Source organism: Stegodyphus dumicola, chromosome 8 (assembly GCF_044657685.1).
Source record: "Stegodyphus dumicola isolate Sdum_Otavi_A_Nest chromosome 8, ASM4465768v1".
Lineage (NCBI taxonomy): Eukaryota > Metazoa > Arthropoda > Arachnida > Araneae > Eresidae > Stegodyphus > Stegodyphus dumicola.
In genome coordinates, this window is record NC_140775.1 from 17,362,583 (window position 1) to 17,382,163 (window position 19,581).

Here is a 19,581-nt window from a genome sequence, read left to right on the forward strand (position 1 = left end):
AGCAATGTCTAAATTAATTTTTATTTTAAATATCAGTAATTGAATACCAAGCAACATGATAACCTTTTATGCTGACATTATGCTTGGCTACAATTACAAACTTCAGGCAGTTGCCTTGCAAAGTGTGTTGACAAGATAAAATCAGTAAAAATACGTAGATTTTGTAAATGATACTCATAGGCCATTTAATGCTTTTTGAATTAATAAATAATTTATTGCTCAGCTACCCCATTTTTAGCCATGTGATGAGTGATGATCTATTGGCCATCATCTTTCATGCAGTCTGTGTGGTTTGACATTTATAAACTAATCTTATAACCGGAAATTGTTTATGGTTAAACTGGTCAAAATGCATGGAAGGTGCATAATATAAAAGTACCACCTTAAGCATATGTGTGAATTTATTTCGTAGGGTCTTGGATAAGCCTTAAGCATATGCAAGAAATAAATGTCAATATAGTAAATGACAAAACTAATATATTTCAGGCTTAATTTCCTCAGCATGCGATAGGAGCATGACAAATTTTTCTAGAACAAACAAAAAGCAAAATTTTTCTATTAATGGAATTTGTGAAGAAATGTGAAGACGTACTAATAAATGAAGATAATATAACAGAAATATACCATTGTGGTGGCAATGCCCCAATCATCAACCATTTAACGGATGGCAATTGTATGTATTGTTCTAAATCCAGAAATTTTTGCTACTAAACGAGAAATTGTGCCTATCTATAAAATTAAAGGGAACCTGTTAGTACAAAAAATGAAGCACTTTAACTTACACTGAAAGAAATTTTCCTCTCTATATATGGCGTAGAATATTTTTAGTTACATCTTTAAGATGAAATATATATATATATTTAGAATGGAAGTACATATACAAATGAAGTATATGTGTGTGAAATATATCCTTTAAGTATACATACATGCATCTTGTCCTAGAAATTGGCAGTATATGAAAAGTACATAAAACCAGGTATAAAGGATTGGGTATTCTGGCATTAAAATCAACCAAATACTCTCTCTCATGGCAGTTTTGGGAAATCTGGTAAATTTTGATTCTTAAGGTAATAAATGCTTAATTATTTCAAGTTTTTAATTTTATAATTACTACATGTTATCTTACTAGATTTAAACTATGATCTAAAATCTATAAAATTTCCAAATTTGGAATTCCCCATTGAGTCCAGATCTCGGTTTTTGCTGCATTATATCTTTTTTCTGCGAGGAAGATATTTTACTTTCTGAAATAAATAGGGAAAATGGCTATAACATGCACTCATATTTTGGAAAATAAACCATTCAGATGTGTAGTGTCACCAGTTGCAAAAAGAAAGGTGTTCACATGGCAAATTAGTTCAGTAGTTCCAGATTATCTTCCCTTGCAGCATTGTGGTATATGATAGTTTAATAAAAAAAAACTTTCTTCAGTTCAATGCTGCTTTTGTATGCATTCGGTGATGCTTTAGACAAATTGCTTTGAAATGTGAATATTAAATAAAGGATACTTTGTCATTATTACCATGTTAGTAAATTTTGCCTTATTTCTCTTCTTACGTCTTTTGGCCTGATACTAAATAAAATTGAACAGTCGGAACAACAGCAAGAGCACACTTTTTTTAATATCATGAAAAAAATCTTGCAAAAATTCGCTCTAGGAAAGAACATGACTTACGTTATTTTCCTTATGTGGAAACTTTCATCATTCCATAATTTTGTAGCAGCCATCAGTTTTAATGGTATGATGTCTTAGGTAATTATTCCAATCAATAATAAAATATTATTCATTTGAAGCAGATTTTTATTCACAAAAATTGCTAGATGGTAGAAATGTGTGATCCAACAAATCACATTTGTGTTTGGATACCATTTTATTCCCAATCAGAGTGAAGGTTTCATAGTCATTTTAGCTATGTCTTTAATTGCATAAGATGATTATTCAAACACAGTCTTTCTTTGTGAAGAATACTTATTTCTTGAAGAAACAAGGTAGCCCCTTACTGATCTCTTGGTATATATCCACTTAGTGAAATCCATTGCAGTTGTGCAGCATTAGATGATCATGAAGTCAGTTGCCAAGAAAAACAACCAAATTAAATAAGTGATGTGATAATATTTTAAAAAAAGAAAAGAAAGGACCATGTTACTTCAGTGAAAAAGTACCAAATAAATTGTGTAAGTACTAAATATTGCCTGTGTGTGTGTGTGTGTGTGTGAAACAGTGAATAGGATGCAGAAAGTTCTTATGAAAATTTTCCTTCTGTCATCAATGCAGTTTCTTTATCACATCGAGACCACTATGAGAAAGAATACCTGTTTTTTTATATTTTATAAATTTATGCATTTAAATTATTAAAAAAGTTTTTAATGAATGCTTGCTTAGTAGTTACAAAAGAGTAATAAATTTTTCAGCTTTTCATCCAAATGTGCTGGAACTTAGTTGAAGTTGGACGCCAGATACACGGTGTAGGTGAAGGCTATCTTTGTTTATGTGATGCACTGGAACTGTTATCAATCCTGAGTCCTGATGATATGGAGAATAAACTGCTTCTAGCAAGAGTGTATATGCATTTGGCAATCAATATGACTGAGGTATGTATTTTATGGCTGTATTGCTTTAATACAAGTATAAGCTGATTGTGGTAGACAAAATAGTGTATGTAGTAAATTTAAAAGTTCTGCTGTTTAAACTGTGTTATTAGAACATCTTTAAGAGAAGTAATTCCAGGTAACAGAGAGAAATCTCTGTGAATGATATATTATGCTTATTTTAAGCAACTGCTTTATTCTGACTTTATTTCTGCCATTCTTACTGCATTTGCCTTCCTAATTTCCCCATTCAGTAGTCTAGGTATCCTATGCAGAATTGCCAACTCTCTCGGTAAAACTTTTGTGTCACATGTTTCGGTAAATCTTGAAATCTTCTAGTTTTAAATTTTTATTAATGCAGTTCACCTCTTTCAGATGTAGTTTTAAAAGAATTATTGATCACTTAATATCAGAGGAAAAGAAAATACTATGAAGAAAATCTTGATGACAAGTTCTTAAGGGGGAGAAGCAGTTAAGCTTGCAGTCTCAGAATGAAATTTAAAACTGTACAAATATTGCCTCTTCCCACAAATGATGCTCTGCATAATTTTTCTGATTTCTATTCAGTTTGGTCTAATTTAATCATTTTAGATTAACAGTATTGGTGAACCTTTCTAGCCGCATACCCAAAACCTCTTTGACTAAATCCCCATCGGAGAGCAGTTTACCATGTTTTGCCGGGCATAGTGAAATTTGAAAGCTTGCTGTTGTTAGATGGTTTGTTTTAGAACAATAATTGCAAAACCCAACTTTCTGGTAATTATAATTCCTCAATTTCCCTTCAATAAACACCTTCCATTCAACTTCATCAAATTCGGCTGCAGTCTTGTGGTTGTTGTTAATGTGCCGCCTGACACTAGATGTACAACACACAACACTTTCCTTGCACAGAATGCATAATGCTTTCCCATTGTGTTCAATAACTCCAAATGATTCTGTCTAGGTCTCTTGAAATGATCTTCCACTACCAATGTTTAATTTTGCCTTTTTTGCTGGAGTCATTTGCGAGAGTTCAAGACCTGGAATACAGAAGATCTATTTAACAACAAAAGTATTAAAACTCACTGACTGTCTGCAATAAATTTGAATTTGTTTAGCAAACATTAGCTGCTTCAACTTTGGTGTATTCTTTGCCATGTAATATGATTGGCCGAAAAAATTGAAACGTTATAAATTGGGTCAATAATATGTATATCATTTCTATGCCAATATATCTAGGCTTAGGCTCTATGCCAGTAGCATTATGTGATAAATAAGCAAGTAAAACATTCAAGAGCAGACTAAAACACTTATTTAAATTACATAGTATCATTTTATTGCGATTATTGATTAAGGAAGTAAAATATGTAAAGCATTTTATGAGATTTAATAATAGATTGAACATAATGTTTAGATTTCCTTTGTATCTATGAATGGTATATTACAAATTTATACCCCTTTTTGATGCTTATTGATTTTATTTTGTTTAAAAATAAGTCGATAAATGAAAGCTTTTTTCTCCAAATTGAATTTTCATCAGTACAGAATTTAAAGAAAATCATAAAATCAAATTAAGTTAGCCAGAAAACATAAATTAAAATTTAGAACAATAAATAGTATACTAATATTACTTCACAATCATGTTATAAATAGCTTTTAATCCTTTTAAAGCAACTTCAAATCAAATTGATAGGTTCTGTGCCATATTTCAACAAAAGTATCCATTTTGACTGCTGTCGATTGCAATTTAACGATGTTTTTGTATGAGATCTGTATATAAAGGCAGAGTAAAGGACTCTTTTTCACAAAATGGTTTGCAAAGAGAATTTAAAATGGATTCAGAAGAGATTTTTTTCATGACGTCTGTACATACATATCTATGTATCTCGCATAACTCAAAAACGAGTAGCTCAGAACATTGAGATTTTGTATGTAGGACTGCTATAACATGCAGTTGTACAACTCCCCTTTTGGTTGCAGTCGGCTGCACAAAAAGTACATATACCCACTCTGTTACTCAGCTCCATGAATTATGTTTTTCTTATCTTACGGTTAGTTTTTATGCCGCATGCAGTAGTTGTAGAATTATCAGCAATTTAAAAGTTGTGTAAATGTGGCTAAGCCTAATTTTTTTACCGTACATGCCATATTTCTCTATATTTGAAACTTAGCAGAATAGTGAATTAAATCAGCTTCTGTACCTTTAGTGTCTTTCTGCCAAGTGGGACCAAAAGCAAAAAGCAAACTTTTAGCTTTGTACACCGAAAAATCTTCCTTCTTGCCCGCTGACCGAATTGCTTGTTTTTGTGCAGAAACTCTAATTGTAAAATTAAAAAAAAAATTTTTTTGTTATCTGTATTTGGTGTTTTATAATTTTCAATTTTTGATAAAAGTATTTTGAGATTTTGCGTTACTGCGAAGTGAGAATTGAAATAATTGAATGAGAACTATATCTCCAATGAAATAAATTTAAATGAAATGCAGCAGAAAATGTGTTAAATTTAATATTCCATGCAAGAAAGTCATGTGGTGTGCACATCAGATTTATACGAGGGCCATCCAGGAAGTAGATTACGTTTCCGTCTGTGTCCGCTAGGGGCGGGGCTAGCGCGGCCATCTTGGGGTCAGAGCGTTGCGCAGCTCAGTCTGCATCTAGCCGTGCTAGTGAGAGGTTCGTGCTGTGCTCCGTTCAGATACTGTGACGGTTTGAAATGTCTGCGTTAATTGAAAATCCCGCGAGCTGCGAGGTGCGCTCAGTAATAAGGTTTCTGACTGCAAAAAACTGTAAACCGATAGAAATCTATCGGCAGCTTCGTGAAGTGTATGGGGACAACATTATCACTGAAGGTGGAGTGCGTCAGTGGGTCATAAGATTTCAAAATGGCCGAACCAATGTTCACGGCGAAGATCGAAGTGGGAGACCCAGCATAGTGACCGCCGAACTTCTCGAAAAAGTCGATGCTAAAGTCCGTGAAAATCGAAATTTCACAATAACGGAACTTTCTTTGAGTTTTCCACAAATTTCGCGAAGTTTGTTGCACGAAATCATCAGCGAAAAGCTTGGTTACCACAAGTTTTGTGCAAGATGGAAGGCAAGAAGAGGTAACGAAGTGGTTGAAGGCGCAGGCGGCCGAATTTTTCGACGAAGGAATTTCCAAGCTCGTACATCGCTACGATAAATGCCTTAATTTGTATGGTGACTATGTAGAAAAGTAGTATTTGAGTGTGGCTTTCATCTGTATATAATAAAATTTTTTTCCTATACTTTGTTTATTTTTTTATTCCAAAACGTAATCTACTTTCTGGATAGCCCTCGTATGTATATATCTTTCAAGGTTGATAGCTATAATCATATCTAATCAAAATCCGTAGATGCATATGCAAATCTAGTATTTGCATTTGCACCCAAGCCTCAAGTCCACAGAAGTGTCTCATGGAAGTATCTGATGTATAGTTGAAAAATATAACTAATACAATTTAAGGACTTCATAATGTCAAAAGAAATTAAAGTACTGTATAAAATACTATTTTACTGATTGTTGCATCTGGAGAGTTAATAATATTATGCAACTATAATATTGCATATTTTCATCACAGTGAACTATTATATGCTACATATTACTGCTACTATAGACTTGTGTGTGTGCACGTTTAGTGCATACACCACCTTACTGGAGCTGTGTTGCAATTTATGCACAGTCCAACAAATGGATTTGTTTATTTCTGAATATTTCTAAATAGGAATAATATTTTTTCTAGTATTAAAGTTAAAAGGCCTAAAGAAACATTGTGAATCGAAAGTATTTTTAGGAAAATGTTAATAAAACTAATCTTGAGATTGGAGTAGTACTTAGAATTCTAATAAATTTATAAATGCTATAAATTCGTAAAGTTAAAAATATTTCAAGAAATGGAACAGTTAATAAAGTACTCTATAAAATATGTAATACAGTCAAAAGTCGTTAATTCAGACACCCATAATCCGGACCTCAAAGCTACATACTTTCTGTGCATGTGTCGCGTTGACGCATGCGTGTAAGACCTTTACGGCTGCAAATGTGCGTGTGCGCATGCACATAATACGTTTACGCACGCGCGTATAATGTGTTGGAAAATATGACCTATTATAACCCTTTTTCTGCATCATCTCTCCTCCTTGAAATAATTCTAACTTTTACGTAAGGCTTAGTTCTTATTTTAAAGGGATATAATAGTTATTTCTACTTCATTTTTCACTGCCACTGTTTGTATTAAGAACGGACTGTTCCAGCCTAATTAAGATGAAAAAACGAAACTTGGTGTTACGTCATCTGGAAAGCTGAGTCGTGCCAATAGCTGATTGGTTGCCGTGAGATGACGTCATGTCTACTTCAGGTATAAGTATCTCGCGTCACTCTGGCTCATTCCTTCTGGTTCCTGTTTCTTTGCTCCGTGGTGTGCCGTTCCAGCCCCCATTGGAAGACAACATTGAGATGCGTGCCGTCTAGTGATAAGTGCTGTGGTTCCAGTCCATAAGATGACTTTTCCTGGATTATCAAAAGAGGCTACGATGTGAACGACTGCCGTGGGCGGCATCCTGTTTTTCATTAAGGCGGCATCTTCAACACAAGTGTTTTTCCCGAATTAGTGGCGATTGTGATTTCTCGTGTGTAACTACAGTGAGCAGCTTTTTGCTGGTTTAAGTGCTCTCAAGGATTTAATTTTAATTTTCCTGGTGCCTTCTTTACCATGAAGCATGTACTTATTGATAGTGTAGCAAATTTCATTAAAACCGCGTAATTTCTGTTTAGTGATATGTTTTTCGCGTATTGAATGCCAGTATTTAGAGATTAGGTAAAATATTCTTTAATAGTGTAACATTCTGTAAAGGAAAAACCCTTGGGGCTAATGGATGATCAATTAAGTGTAATTTTTTGATAATGATTATGTTATACTCTTTCTTTAAGTTTCTGATATTGATTAAATTTATTCATTGAGTTTTTATTTTTATATATTGTTACTAAATTGGTTAAGTTTAAAACTTTTGTCCTCAATGTCTTCACAGTGCATAACCTTAGGGAGCTTCTATTGCTACTTTTGCTAAAAGTTTAATTTTACAACTTTAAACATTGCTTTTGCATCATAACGGCCGGTATAAGCTAAACTAAAATTATCTAATTCAGTTAATGTTGCAGATTGCGTTGTTCCTTAATCTTTGAATTGGATCCGGCTTATTATTTTTTGCAGACTGTTAGAGCAATTTTATAAAAGTAAGCTTAAACTTTCGATCATGTCAAATAGAATTTCCAATATATATTTACTAATATGTAAAGAATCTACAAAGCGAAAGTATGTTTCGAAGTCCATTAAACAAAAAGTGGAATTGCTGCAAAAAATGGATAAAGGCATATCCTTCGTTTCTCTAACCATTCCGAAATCTGTTTATCAATTTCACGCTGCTCTGGGGGCGGGGAAATGCCGCGGCGCGCAATGAATTGGAAGTTGATCTGTCAGCATTATCCTTATCTTCAGAGCAGATGTTTTTATTTTATTTGGCTTATAATTCCTTACTAAATGTAGTATTTCATCTCTCGATGTACTCCGTCTTTGATATGATTTAAATCAAATTCCTCGTCATTATAATTCCCTTCCGATAGTGAAGAAAGTGACACAGAGGTTATTGAAAACGAAAACATTTCGATTGACAAATTAGTCGGTATTCTCGACACAGCAATTATAGGACTTGAACAGTGCAACTTTGTAACTGAAGAAGAAATTATGTCTGTTTATAGAATTAAAGAGAAATTATTATCACATAAAACGAAGCAACTTACATTGAAAGAAATGTTTAATAAAGTAAGCAAATAAATATTAAGCTCTCTCTCTCTCTCTCTTTTTTTTTTTTTTTTTTTTTTTTTTTTTTGTTGTTGTTGTGAATTTTGATACCCTTTAGATCATAATTGTTCTTTATTTCATAAATTATGGTTTCATATTTTTAATTTTATAATTTCTGCATGCCATCTTACCAGATTTAAACTCATGATCTATAATCCGAAAAATCGATAATCCGGAATCGCCGAAGTCCCAATGAGTCCGGATTAACAACTTTTGACTGTAGTTGAAGTACACTCAAGAGCCAAAACATTATGACCACCTGTCAATAACGAGTTGGGCCACCTTTGGCGCTTCACACACAGCTTCAACCCGCCTTGGCATGGATGCCACAAGTCCTTGATAGATGGCCGGAGACAGATTGTACCAGATGTTGTAGCAACGGTCGCGCAAATCCGAGATATTGCGAATTGATTGTCTTTGACCTCTGAGCTGCTGTCCCATGACATCCCAAATGTGTTCTATCGGATTGTGATCCGTTGAGTTAGGCAGCCAGGACATTAACTGGAAATCAGCATCATGTTCCTGAAACCACTCCAACACAATTGTAGCTTTGTGATACGGGGTGTTGTCCTGTTGGAACATTCCATTTCCAGCTTGAAAAACAGAGGCAATGTAAGGGTGCAACTGGCTCGCAATGATGTTCAGATACACTGTAGCATTCATGGTCTGCTCTACCACAACCACGGGTCCCAGAGACGCCCAAGAGAACATCCTCCAGAGCATATTACTTCCACCACCAGCCTGTGTATGACCTACTGTGCATTGAGGGAGCAACTGTTCGCCTGGAAGACGGCGTATCCTGACACGGCCATCGGCATGATGAATGACAAACCGTGATTCATCTGACCAGGCAAATCTCTCCCACTGATCCAAGGACCAGTCGCGATGTTCCCGGGCCCAGCGCAGGCGCAGTCGTCGATGACGCTTGGTCAGCAAAGGCGCATGAGTGGGATGTTTGCTGCGTAGCCCCATATCCAACAGTGTCCGCTGAACAGTGCGCTCCGATACTTTTCTACTTGGCCCTGCATTGTATTCGGCTGTCAGCTGAACCACTGTCTGGCTCCGGTTTTGCTTCACCATGCGAGACAATCTCCGACGACCTTCTTCTTTGATAGCATGTGGACGTCCAACACCATGTCGTCTACTGCTGGTTTCACCGTCATTCATCCACTTTACGTACTAACAACTGTAGATCAAAAACAACCCACGACTCGTGCAGTTTCGGAAATACTTGTTCCGAGCCTTCGAGCCATTACAATCTGCTCTCTATCAAAGTCGCTTAGATCCGCAGCCTTTCCCATCACTCACAGAAGTAAGTAAAAGAATGGTTCTTCAGACTCTCCAGCAGCAGTTAAATACCACTTCCACCTGATCACGTGCCTTCCACGCCATCCAGGCGCTTTCATTGCAAAATGTAGGGCAATGTTTTGGCTCTTGAGTGTATATTGGTGAGAATATTGTTGAAATCTTAAATTCTGTATTAAATATTAACTATAATATTAAAGGTATAAAATTTTATAAAAAGTTTTTAAAAATTGTATTAACTACAGATGTTTTTAGTGCCATATTTCTTACACTTTATCTCTAAAATTTGGTTGAAGTGTGCATATTTGGCACAGCCTTACATATTGGGTGTTCTAAAATACAATTCATGGCTTTCAAAAATTTATAACATAGAAAAAGGTTAAGGTTAAAAAAGCAAAAAGTTCTGGAAAAATGTTAGGGGACTTTTCCATCCTTCAAGCAACTTCAAAAGAAGAAATCGCATGGATTCAAGTTTGTTGAATACGGTGGCCATTCTATTCATTTTCCAGTGAAGCATGGGTAATTTAAAGCAATTCCATGTTTATCCAAATACTCCTATAAGAAACTAAAAACTGTAGCAGTCCAGTGAGGTCTCAGCTGCTCATAAGTCCGTTTTTGAGAATGTTTATGAAACATATACAAGAGGGTTCTTAGTTTCCCAAATTTGTCCGTTTTGCTTATTTACAAATCCATTGAGATGGAAATATGTTTTATCTGAAAACCATGTAGAGTTCACATCAATATTGCCACTATCAATCATTTCCAGTATTTCATTCACAAATATGCTTCTTTTCTCTGAAGCATTTGCATGGTCTGAAGCGTTTGCAGTGTGAGTTTTGTATGGGAACAAGGCCAGACACTAATGCATTATCTTATGCGCCGCCACTTTGCACAATTGACATATTGCTGCAAGTTTTTCTGACTGATTTTCTAGTGAAGCATGCAGTTGTTTCTTCAATGATATGCTCGTTTTCTTCTGTTGTCGGTAGCCAATCATTGTCATCCAACAGTTCTGACTTTTTCATCTCCATGTTTTTATTGTATTATACTATGGACCATTAGCAACTAGGAATTTTCTGTGAACTCTTTTATCCCCCAGTCAGTGGAATTCCAATATAAGGAAAATCCTTTCCTTCTACAAATGTGATATTTTCAACACTTTCCTGCAGAATCTGCTGTTCAGCTGTCAACCGCTCCTCTAGTCACAGATAACACTAGTCAAAATGTCGGTAGCCAATCATTGTCATCCAACAGTTCTGACTTTTTCATCTCCATGTTTTTATTGTATTATACTATGGACCATTAGCAACTAGGAATTTGCCCTGAACTCTTTTATTCCCCAGTCAGTGGAATTCCAATGTAAGGAAAATCCTTTCCTTCTACGAATGTGATATTTTCAACACTTTCCTGCAAAATCTGCTGTTCAGCTGTCAACCGCTCCTCTAGTCACAGATAACACTCCTTTCAAGTCAAAATGTCTGCCCCTTCCTCGGATGCATATTTTGATGATTTGCATATACCAAAACTAGAAAGTACAGTAGAAGGGGCTTACAGTGCCATCTGTGAGAAAATTTTTGAACTAAAAACCAGGAACTCTGGGAGGGAAAAGTTATGCCCTGTCACATGAATTTGCTGCAAGAATTGTTTTTTTAACCTTAACCGTTTTCCTGTTATAAATATTTGAAAACTGTCAGTCTATTTTAGGACACTCGTTATCAGGAAAGACTTGAGATACATATAATGTTATATAGTGATATTTAAGTGCTTTTGTTCAAAATAAAGAAGGAATTGGAAATAAAGGTTGAAGATTATCTTCAGATACTCTATGTACATAAAAATAAATAAAACATTGCACATCTGAAAAGGTGGTCTAATGATTTTAAAACTTAGCATTTAAATAATTGTTAGAATGGCTTGAAAATTATATCTTTCCTTTAGTTTAATAATTCCATTTGGAGACTTGACAAGAGTACCACACAACTCACAGAGTTGTTTATCTTTATTACCATCAGAGTAAATAAGAATAGCATCCGTAGAAATGTTATTAATGATTTTTAAACTGACCAAGTATGGCAGGAGAATCTACTGTTTGTGAGCACAATGTGTGCATTAATTAGTTTGATAAACAAGACTAATTTTTAATAGGATATTTGAGACTTTTTTACTGTCCTGCATATTTTATTTTAGTTTAATGGTGATGAATAATGTATATTTTAGTTAATTTCTTTTCTGTTTTATGATGTAATTTTTTTTCTCATGCATAGTATTTTTTATTGTAGATATTTGAGTTTTCTTATTCTTTATTAAACTGAAATCAAATATAGCTTTTGTTCATATTTTTAAAATGGTTTTAAAACAACTGGTTTTCTGTCTAGCATTTTTTTGATTCAGAAACTGAAACTTGTTGCCTTTTATTTGTGTTTTGTAGATATTGACTAAATTGGTATAATAATAAAACAGTGTATAAATTTTATGTAGGTTATCTCTCTGCTGCAAGAAATTGCTTCACATGATCCACTGTCAACTGGCATTGTAGGTTATATGCATCAGTCAGCTCTTACTACAATGGAAACACAAAAGATAAAAATGCACCAACTGAAGGAAAAGGTATTGATATTTATACTATTAATTATTTATGTTTTATTAAAGCATCATTAAATATAAGGAACATCACTTGAAATTTCTCTTTTTTCGTGGAATCATATGTTAAACGAAGCATCTTGAAATGATTTTTGGTGCTAAAATTATAAATAAATATCTGAAATAATAATACAATCAGCATGCTATTTTAGTTATTTATTGCCATAAACATTTTAGTGATTCACCGAATTGTATATCACAAAATTAATGCAGTTGTGACAGTGAGATGTAAAATTTTAACACTTATAGAGTAATTGATGATTTTGTTAAAAAATTATATGCATTTTGAAGCAGATTGCCATAAGGAGCAGAAATATTTTACACACTTTCATAATAAAGTGGCCCTCAGGGGGCTCACTTTTGTGAGTACGGGTGTGGCAATCCCGAGGTACCCTAGCCCTTCAGGGGATCATCTTCTTGGTGAGACGGGTGTCACGATCCTGGAGCCCCAGTGATCTATCCTCTTTTCCGTCTCCTCTCCTCTTGGCTGGTACTTTTTTTCTTCCCTTCTCCCTCGTGGTTTCTCTCTACGGTGTTTGGGGCTCGTCACGAGAGACTGGAACAGACCTTGTCTCTAGTTCTCGAGTGGCGAGAAAACTGCCCACGTGTTTGCCGTGCGTGGAGACCCGTGTCGCTGGAAAGGAGGGTCCTGGTAGTTGAGGGGCGAGGTACTGTCCCCAACACACTACTTTGGCCTCTGCTTCAGCTAAACGGGAGGCACCTTAGTCGTCCTCACGGGTGTCAATCGGCTGGTCACTAGTCCTTGTGTCAGTGGCTTGGGGTCAAGCTCTCGGGAGTACCTGCTTTCGGGAAAGCCGACTGTGGGGCTTCAGTTTGCGTATAGGTCCGGCTAGCCCTAACACAGGAATCTGTGTTCCCTTGTTGGGCTCCGTGGTGGGCGGGGCCGTCGGACCCGAATATTATATTTTTCAATCATGGCTTCCCTTTTTATTTTAAAAAAACCCGAATCAAATGATACCAACAAAGATATAGAAATTGTCGACAAATCTATTAACAAGAAGATCCGTGCTGATGAAAATACCAAAGATATTGAAGTTAGTGACAAATCCATTACAAAGAAGATCCGTACCGATGCAAATGCCAAAGAATCTGCTGATTGTCCGCGCTTTGTTGTTGTTTCCAGTGCCTCTGGAGAATTGCAAAAGATGTCTCCTTTCCTGGTCAGCATATACATTCATTCCTGTGTAGGTGAGCCAAGGAACATAAAGCATCTCCGTTCTGGAGACTTGCTCATTGATACCCTTTTGGCCACCCAGTCTGCTTCACTTTTACATCTAACCAAACTTGGACAAGTAGCTATAACAGTGTCAGCACACAAAACACTTAATACCTGTAGAGGCGTGATTTCAGAGATCGACCTTCTGTGTGTTTCAGAAGAAGAGTTCGTCTCCGAGTTAGCTGACCAAAATGTCTGTGGTGCTAGGCGGATCAAGATGCGAAAGGAAGGTCAGTTGATTGACACGAAACACGTGATCCTGACCTTCAAATCGCCTGATCTGCCGAAGAATATAAAGGCTGGGTATCTTAACTGTCCCGTAAGACCATATATTCCCAACCCAATGCGATGCTTCCAATGCCAGCGGTTTGGTCACTCTAAGACATCCTGTCGTGGCACCTTACGTGCTCCAGATGCTCGTTGGTTGGCCACGATAGTGAAAATTGCACCGCTGCGCCATTGTGTGTTAACTGCAAGGGTGATCACCCAGCATTTTCTCGGTCTTGTCCAAAATGGAAATCTGAAAAGGAAGTTCAGACCATAAAAGTTTCTACGAACATTTCATATGCCGAAGCCAGGAGACAAGTTCAGAGCACGCAGCCTCAATCAAAGAAATCATATGCCAATGCCGTGAAATCAACCCGCACTATAGCCACTCAAACTTCCATAAGCACACAGACTCCACCAAATAAAACCCAACAATCTGCAAACAAGAAAAAGGAAAATGCAACACATGTCGTACAAAATAAAGAAATAGTTATTCAAAGCACACCAAAACATATCCCTCGAAAACCAATTAACAAAAATAGAAGTCCCAGCAATAGTTCTGTTAATGAAACGATTTCTGAATCCGCAGATTCAGACAGTATGGAAGTGGAGGATGGATTGGAAATTCCTGAACATCTGCTCCCGCGCAAAACTAAAAAGGAACACAGGAAGAACAAACATCAATCATAATGGCCACCCTCGTCTCATGGAACTGTCGCGGTTTCCACCGAAATTTCCTTGACATCAAAGCTATGATCAATACTTATCATCCTATGTGCTTCGCAATACAAGAGACAAATCTGAAACCAGATCAACATGCAAAACTTCGGAGATTTTCTCTCGTCAGGAAGGATAACCTTGCAGGTGAGCGTGCCAGTGGAGGTGTATGTCTCCTAACCTCACTGGACTATCCCTCAAGTTCCTTTCCTTTGACGACTTCTCTCCAAGTTGTTGCTGTACAAGTAAACTTTCATATTGTAGTTTCAGTCGTTTCTCTTTATTTGCCTCCTAATGAGCACATTGATCAGCAAGATTTAAATGATCTTTTAGAGCAGCTGCCTGAGCCTTTTATAATAATAGGAGATTTTAACGGCCATAGTCCGCTCTGGGGTAGTAAAGATACAAATTGCCGTGGAAGGCAAATTGAGCAGATGATCGAAGATCATAGCCTTTGTCTCCTGAATAATGGGCAGAATACTTACTTCCACGAGCCTTCAAGGACATTCCACGCTCTCGACCTTGCCATCTGTTCACCATCTCTGCTGCCATTTTGCACTTTTAGTGTGGGAAATGATCTTTACAACAGCAATCACTATCCCATTTTTATATCTCTTGCACGAAGAGGAGCAAACCCCATGTCGAGATCCCCTCGATTCATACTCGATAGGGCAGACTGGGAACTCTTCTCTTCCATTGCAGAGCTCACAGATGAAATGGTAGAAGATGCGCATATCGATGATGCTGTTGAAGCTGTTACAAATACTATTATTGAGGCAGCTATGCTTTCCATTCCTAGAACATCAGGAAAAATACTGAAATATTCGAAACCGTGGTGGAATCGCGATTGTCATGAAGCACTGAAAAAACAGAAAAAAGCATGGGGTATTTTTCGTAGATATCCTACTCTGCGAAACCTCATTGCATTTAAAAGAGCCAAAGCAAACGCACGAAAAGTAAGGAGGCAGAGCCAAAGGAATTCTTGGATTTCCTATGTGTCGTCAATTACATCCTCCACGCCTAGTAAGCGGGTTTGGGAAAGAGTTCGAAAAGCATGCAGAATATATAAGGACCACTCACTTTCCTTTTTGGAAAAAGATGGCCGAGTGATTAGCTCCATAGAAGAAATTGCAAATACTATAGGTGAGACATTTGCTGCCGTTTCTTCAAGCAGAAACTATTCACCTGCATTTCTCACTATCAAGCAGCACTCGGAATTAAATCCCATCGCATTCAACTCTTCCAAATCTGAGCCTTACAATAGAGCATTTACTATGGTGGAATTAGAGAGAGCTTTATTGCAGACACATAGGTCTTCTCCGGGTTTTGATGGCATAAATTACGAAATGCTAAAGCATCTGTCCTATAAGTCACTGAAAGCCCTTCTCGCTCTTTACAATAGAGTGTGGAAGGAGCGTACTTTTCCCAGTGCATGGAGGAGAGCTGTTGTCATTCCTATTGCCAAGCCAGGGAAAGACCCAAGGAATCCCTCGAACTATCGGCCAATTGCTCTTACCAGTTGTGTTTGCAAACTGTTTGAAAAGATGGTAAACAGCCGCCTAGTCTACTTCTTGGAAAAGAATAATATTATATCGCCTTATCAAAGCGGTTTTCGAAAGGGGAGAACAACCGTAGATAACATGCTCCTCTTAGAAACATCCATTGTGAGAAAAAATCACTTTGTCTCAATTTTCTTCGATATAGAGAAAGCTTATGATAAGGCATGGAGATACGGTATACTTCGCGATCTTCACGAGAGTGGCTTGCGCGGCAACCTACCAATTTTCATTCAGAATTTCCTGAACGCTAGAACTTTTCAAGTAAGGATTGGCTCTGTTTTTTCGGATGTTTTTCAACAGGAAGAGGGTGTGCCTCAAGGCAGTGTTCTTAGTGTAACGCTTTTCAGTTTAAAAATAAACTCTGTACTAAAAGAACTTCCTCCCACCATCTTGGGAACACTATATGTAGATGATTTACAGATTAGCTGTCGAGGAGCAGACATGAGGTACATAGAGAGGCAATTGCAGATGGCTCTGAATAAGATCCAAGAATGGTCAGACAAACAGGGATTTACTTTTTCGAAACAGAAAACTGTGTGCGTACACTTTTGTAGGAAGCGAGGTCTCCATCCTGAACCTGAGTTATATCTAAATGGTACAATTATTCCAGTTGCGCCCGAAGTAAAATTTTTAGGAGTGACGTTCGACCAGAAATTGACTTTCCTTTCTCATGTTTTAAACCTGAAAAAGAAGTGTCTAAAAACACTAAATATTTTAAAAGTGTTGGCGAAAACCTCCTGGGGTGCAGAGCGTTGCTCCATGCTTCGCATTTACAGAGCACTTATCCGCTCTAGACTGGACTATGATGCTCAGTGGTTTATGGATCCGCTCGCTCATCTGTTTTGTTAAAACTCGATCCTGTTCACCATCAAGGTTTGTGGATTTGTTCAGGAGCTTTCAGGACTTCTCCTGTACAGAGCCTATACGTTGACTCTAACGAATTATCACTTTATCTGAGGCGTGAGCAATTGTCCCTTTTACAATATTTTCATATTCTATCCCAACCTGAACATCCCAATAAGCTGTGCTTACTTGATAATGAGTGTAACACATTATTTGAAACACGTCCATCCTGTGTTCCTACCTTTCTCTTAAGAGTTCGTCCTGTCATTGAGGAACTTTCACTCTCTGATATACGCCCCCAAGCAGTGCAGAATTTTGAAATCCCAGCTTGGGAGAATGTACGGATTCAGTTTCTTAATGTTTTTAAGCATCATGCGAAGGCAAGCACTAACGAGATCATTTACAGACAACTCTTCGCTGAGCACAGGCACAAATATAGCAGTTATATTCCAGTCTATACAGATGGTTCAAAGTCAAAAGATCATGTCGGAATGGCATTTGTAATTGAAGATCACATGGAGGGCAGACGCTTGAACCATGCTTTCTCTGTCTTAACATCCGAACTAACTGCGATATATTATAGTCTTTTGTACATCTCAAGGCTCTGCCACAAAAAGTTTATAGTTTATACAGACTCTTGTAGTGCGCTTAAATCATTAGAAGCTTTTTCCCGTACTCAAAATCCAGTCATAGTGGATATTCTGAAGTTACATATAAACTTAACGAGCCGTGGGTATGATATCCTGTACTGCTGGGTTCCCGGCCATGTGGGAATAAAAGGGAATGAGCTGGCAGATATCACAGCGAAATGTGCTGTTGATCTGTCCAGTCGCCTCATCCCTTTTGGAGACATCTGCTGTGTAGTCAAAGAGAAGATCCGAAAAAAATGGCAGCAACTTTGGGATGTTAAGCTTCAAAACAAGTTAAGACATGTAAAGCCTAGAATTGAGCATTGGGAATCAACTAGAAATCATAAGGAGGAAGTTCTTTTGACTCGCCTCAGAATGGGTCACACTAGAGTGACACATAACTACCTTTTAAAAGCTGAGAATGAGCCTGTGTGTTTTAATTGTAATGTTTGTTTATCTGTTCGTCATATTTTAATTGAGTGCCTATGTTTTATTAGTCTTCGCCAGAAATATTTTAATAGCTGTGACTTACCTCTCGACCGTTTAATCGGAAGAGAGGTCAATTGTAATTTATTTTATTATTTGAAAGAAAGTGGCTTTTATCACCTAATGTAATTTGTTTTAAAGATTGTATCTTAAATTTTAAATGTGTGGTTTTAACTTGTTCTTATATGACTTCATCCTCTGGATTTGATACATTTGTCTACTTGTTTTTATTTATTGTATTTTAATTTCATCAATTGTAGTCACCCCATCTCGTGTTTGGCGCACTATAATCATCTTTGGTTTTGCGCCATAATGTCTCACTCACTCACTCACTCATAATAAAGTGTTCATGTATAGATGATGCGAAATTAAATAAATCATAATAAAATATCAACAATAGCAAGAAAAAGTTGTATCAGTTAAGAAAGTGTTGTCAGACATAAGGGATTGTTAGTATCCATTTTCTCGGATATGAGTACCATTTTTGTGGAAGAAATATCGAGAAATCTTATCCACCTTTTTTATCTTTGATTAAGAATTGCATTGCATTCTAATTGCTATTCTTCTGACTGGAATCATACATTATATGTGAATGAATTGTAATAAGAAGTTGCATTCATGGATGAAATATTTCAAAATCTTAGGTTCAGGTATTAAATTCTGAAATCAGTCTTCGATATGATCAACTTAGGTTTTTTTTTTTTTTTTTTTTTTTTTAAATGGTTTGAGAAGAAAAACCCTGATAAAAGGAGCACAGCCAATTACAATTTATTTACAAAACTCTAGTACAAGTTTGATAATCCAGCAAGTTAATGACTTCAGTAATGCAAAATTATCAAATATGGGATAGAGATAATACGGTAGAAACAATTTTTTAAATGTAATTTCACTTTTTGTTAAATGCGAAACTTTAAATGAAATTCTACTTAGGATAATTCTATGAATACATTTAATGATTTGAAACAGACTAGAAGATGAACCACAGAATAAAATGCATAATTAAAAATTCTTACTTAATTTGTTTTGGTATTAATGTTGCATGAAGACTTTTCATAGTTTGAAATCTACTTTCTTGTCAAAACATTGCTGAGGAAAATATGAAGATTCATTAACTCCTCAGTTATATCAGGATTATTTCTTTAAATTTCATAAATGTATTTATGCCTCAGTAACCTTGCGGCAAGTGATATTAGTTAAAAACATTTCTCATTTCTACCTACCATTTTGACACTAGTGACATTTTTCATAACTGCTTAATCTTTGGCTTCTTAAATTAAGAAATTTTCATCTTCAGAAAGTGTGATGAGAGAGTTATTTGAAATATTTTGAATTATTTAATTGCAATATTATCAAAATATTTGCTTTCTTCCAAAGGACTATACTATACTACATAATATTCAGCTGTAATAATATTGGTCTTGAAGGTGTTACTGTACTCTTCCAAATGATATGCTCA

The 19,581-nt window shown here is 36.2% G+C and overlaps 1 protein-coding gene across 2 annotated transcripts in view; it reads left to right on the forward strand.

The window, feature by feature from the left end:
* The window catches only part of LOC118200642 (F-box only protein 21-like), a 90,011-nt gene that overhangs the window by 45,202 nt on the left and 25,228 nt on the right, over nucleotides 1–19,581 (forward strand). For both annotated transcript variants that reach the window (XM_035372606.2, XM_085821605.1), the window contains exons 8-9: nucleotides 2,413–2,592; nucleotides 12,226–12,354. In XM_035372606.2, coding sequence (XP_035228497.2) covers nucleotides 2,413–2,592; nucleotides 12,226–12,354 — 309 coding nt within the window. The remainder of the gene's footprint in view (nucleotides 1–2,412; nucleotides 2,593–12,225; nucleotides 12,355–19,581) is intronic.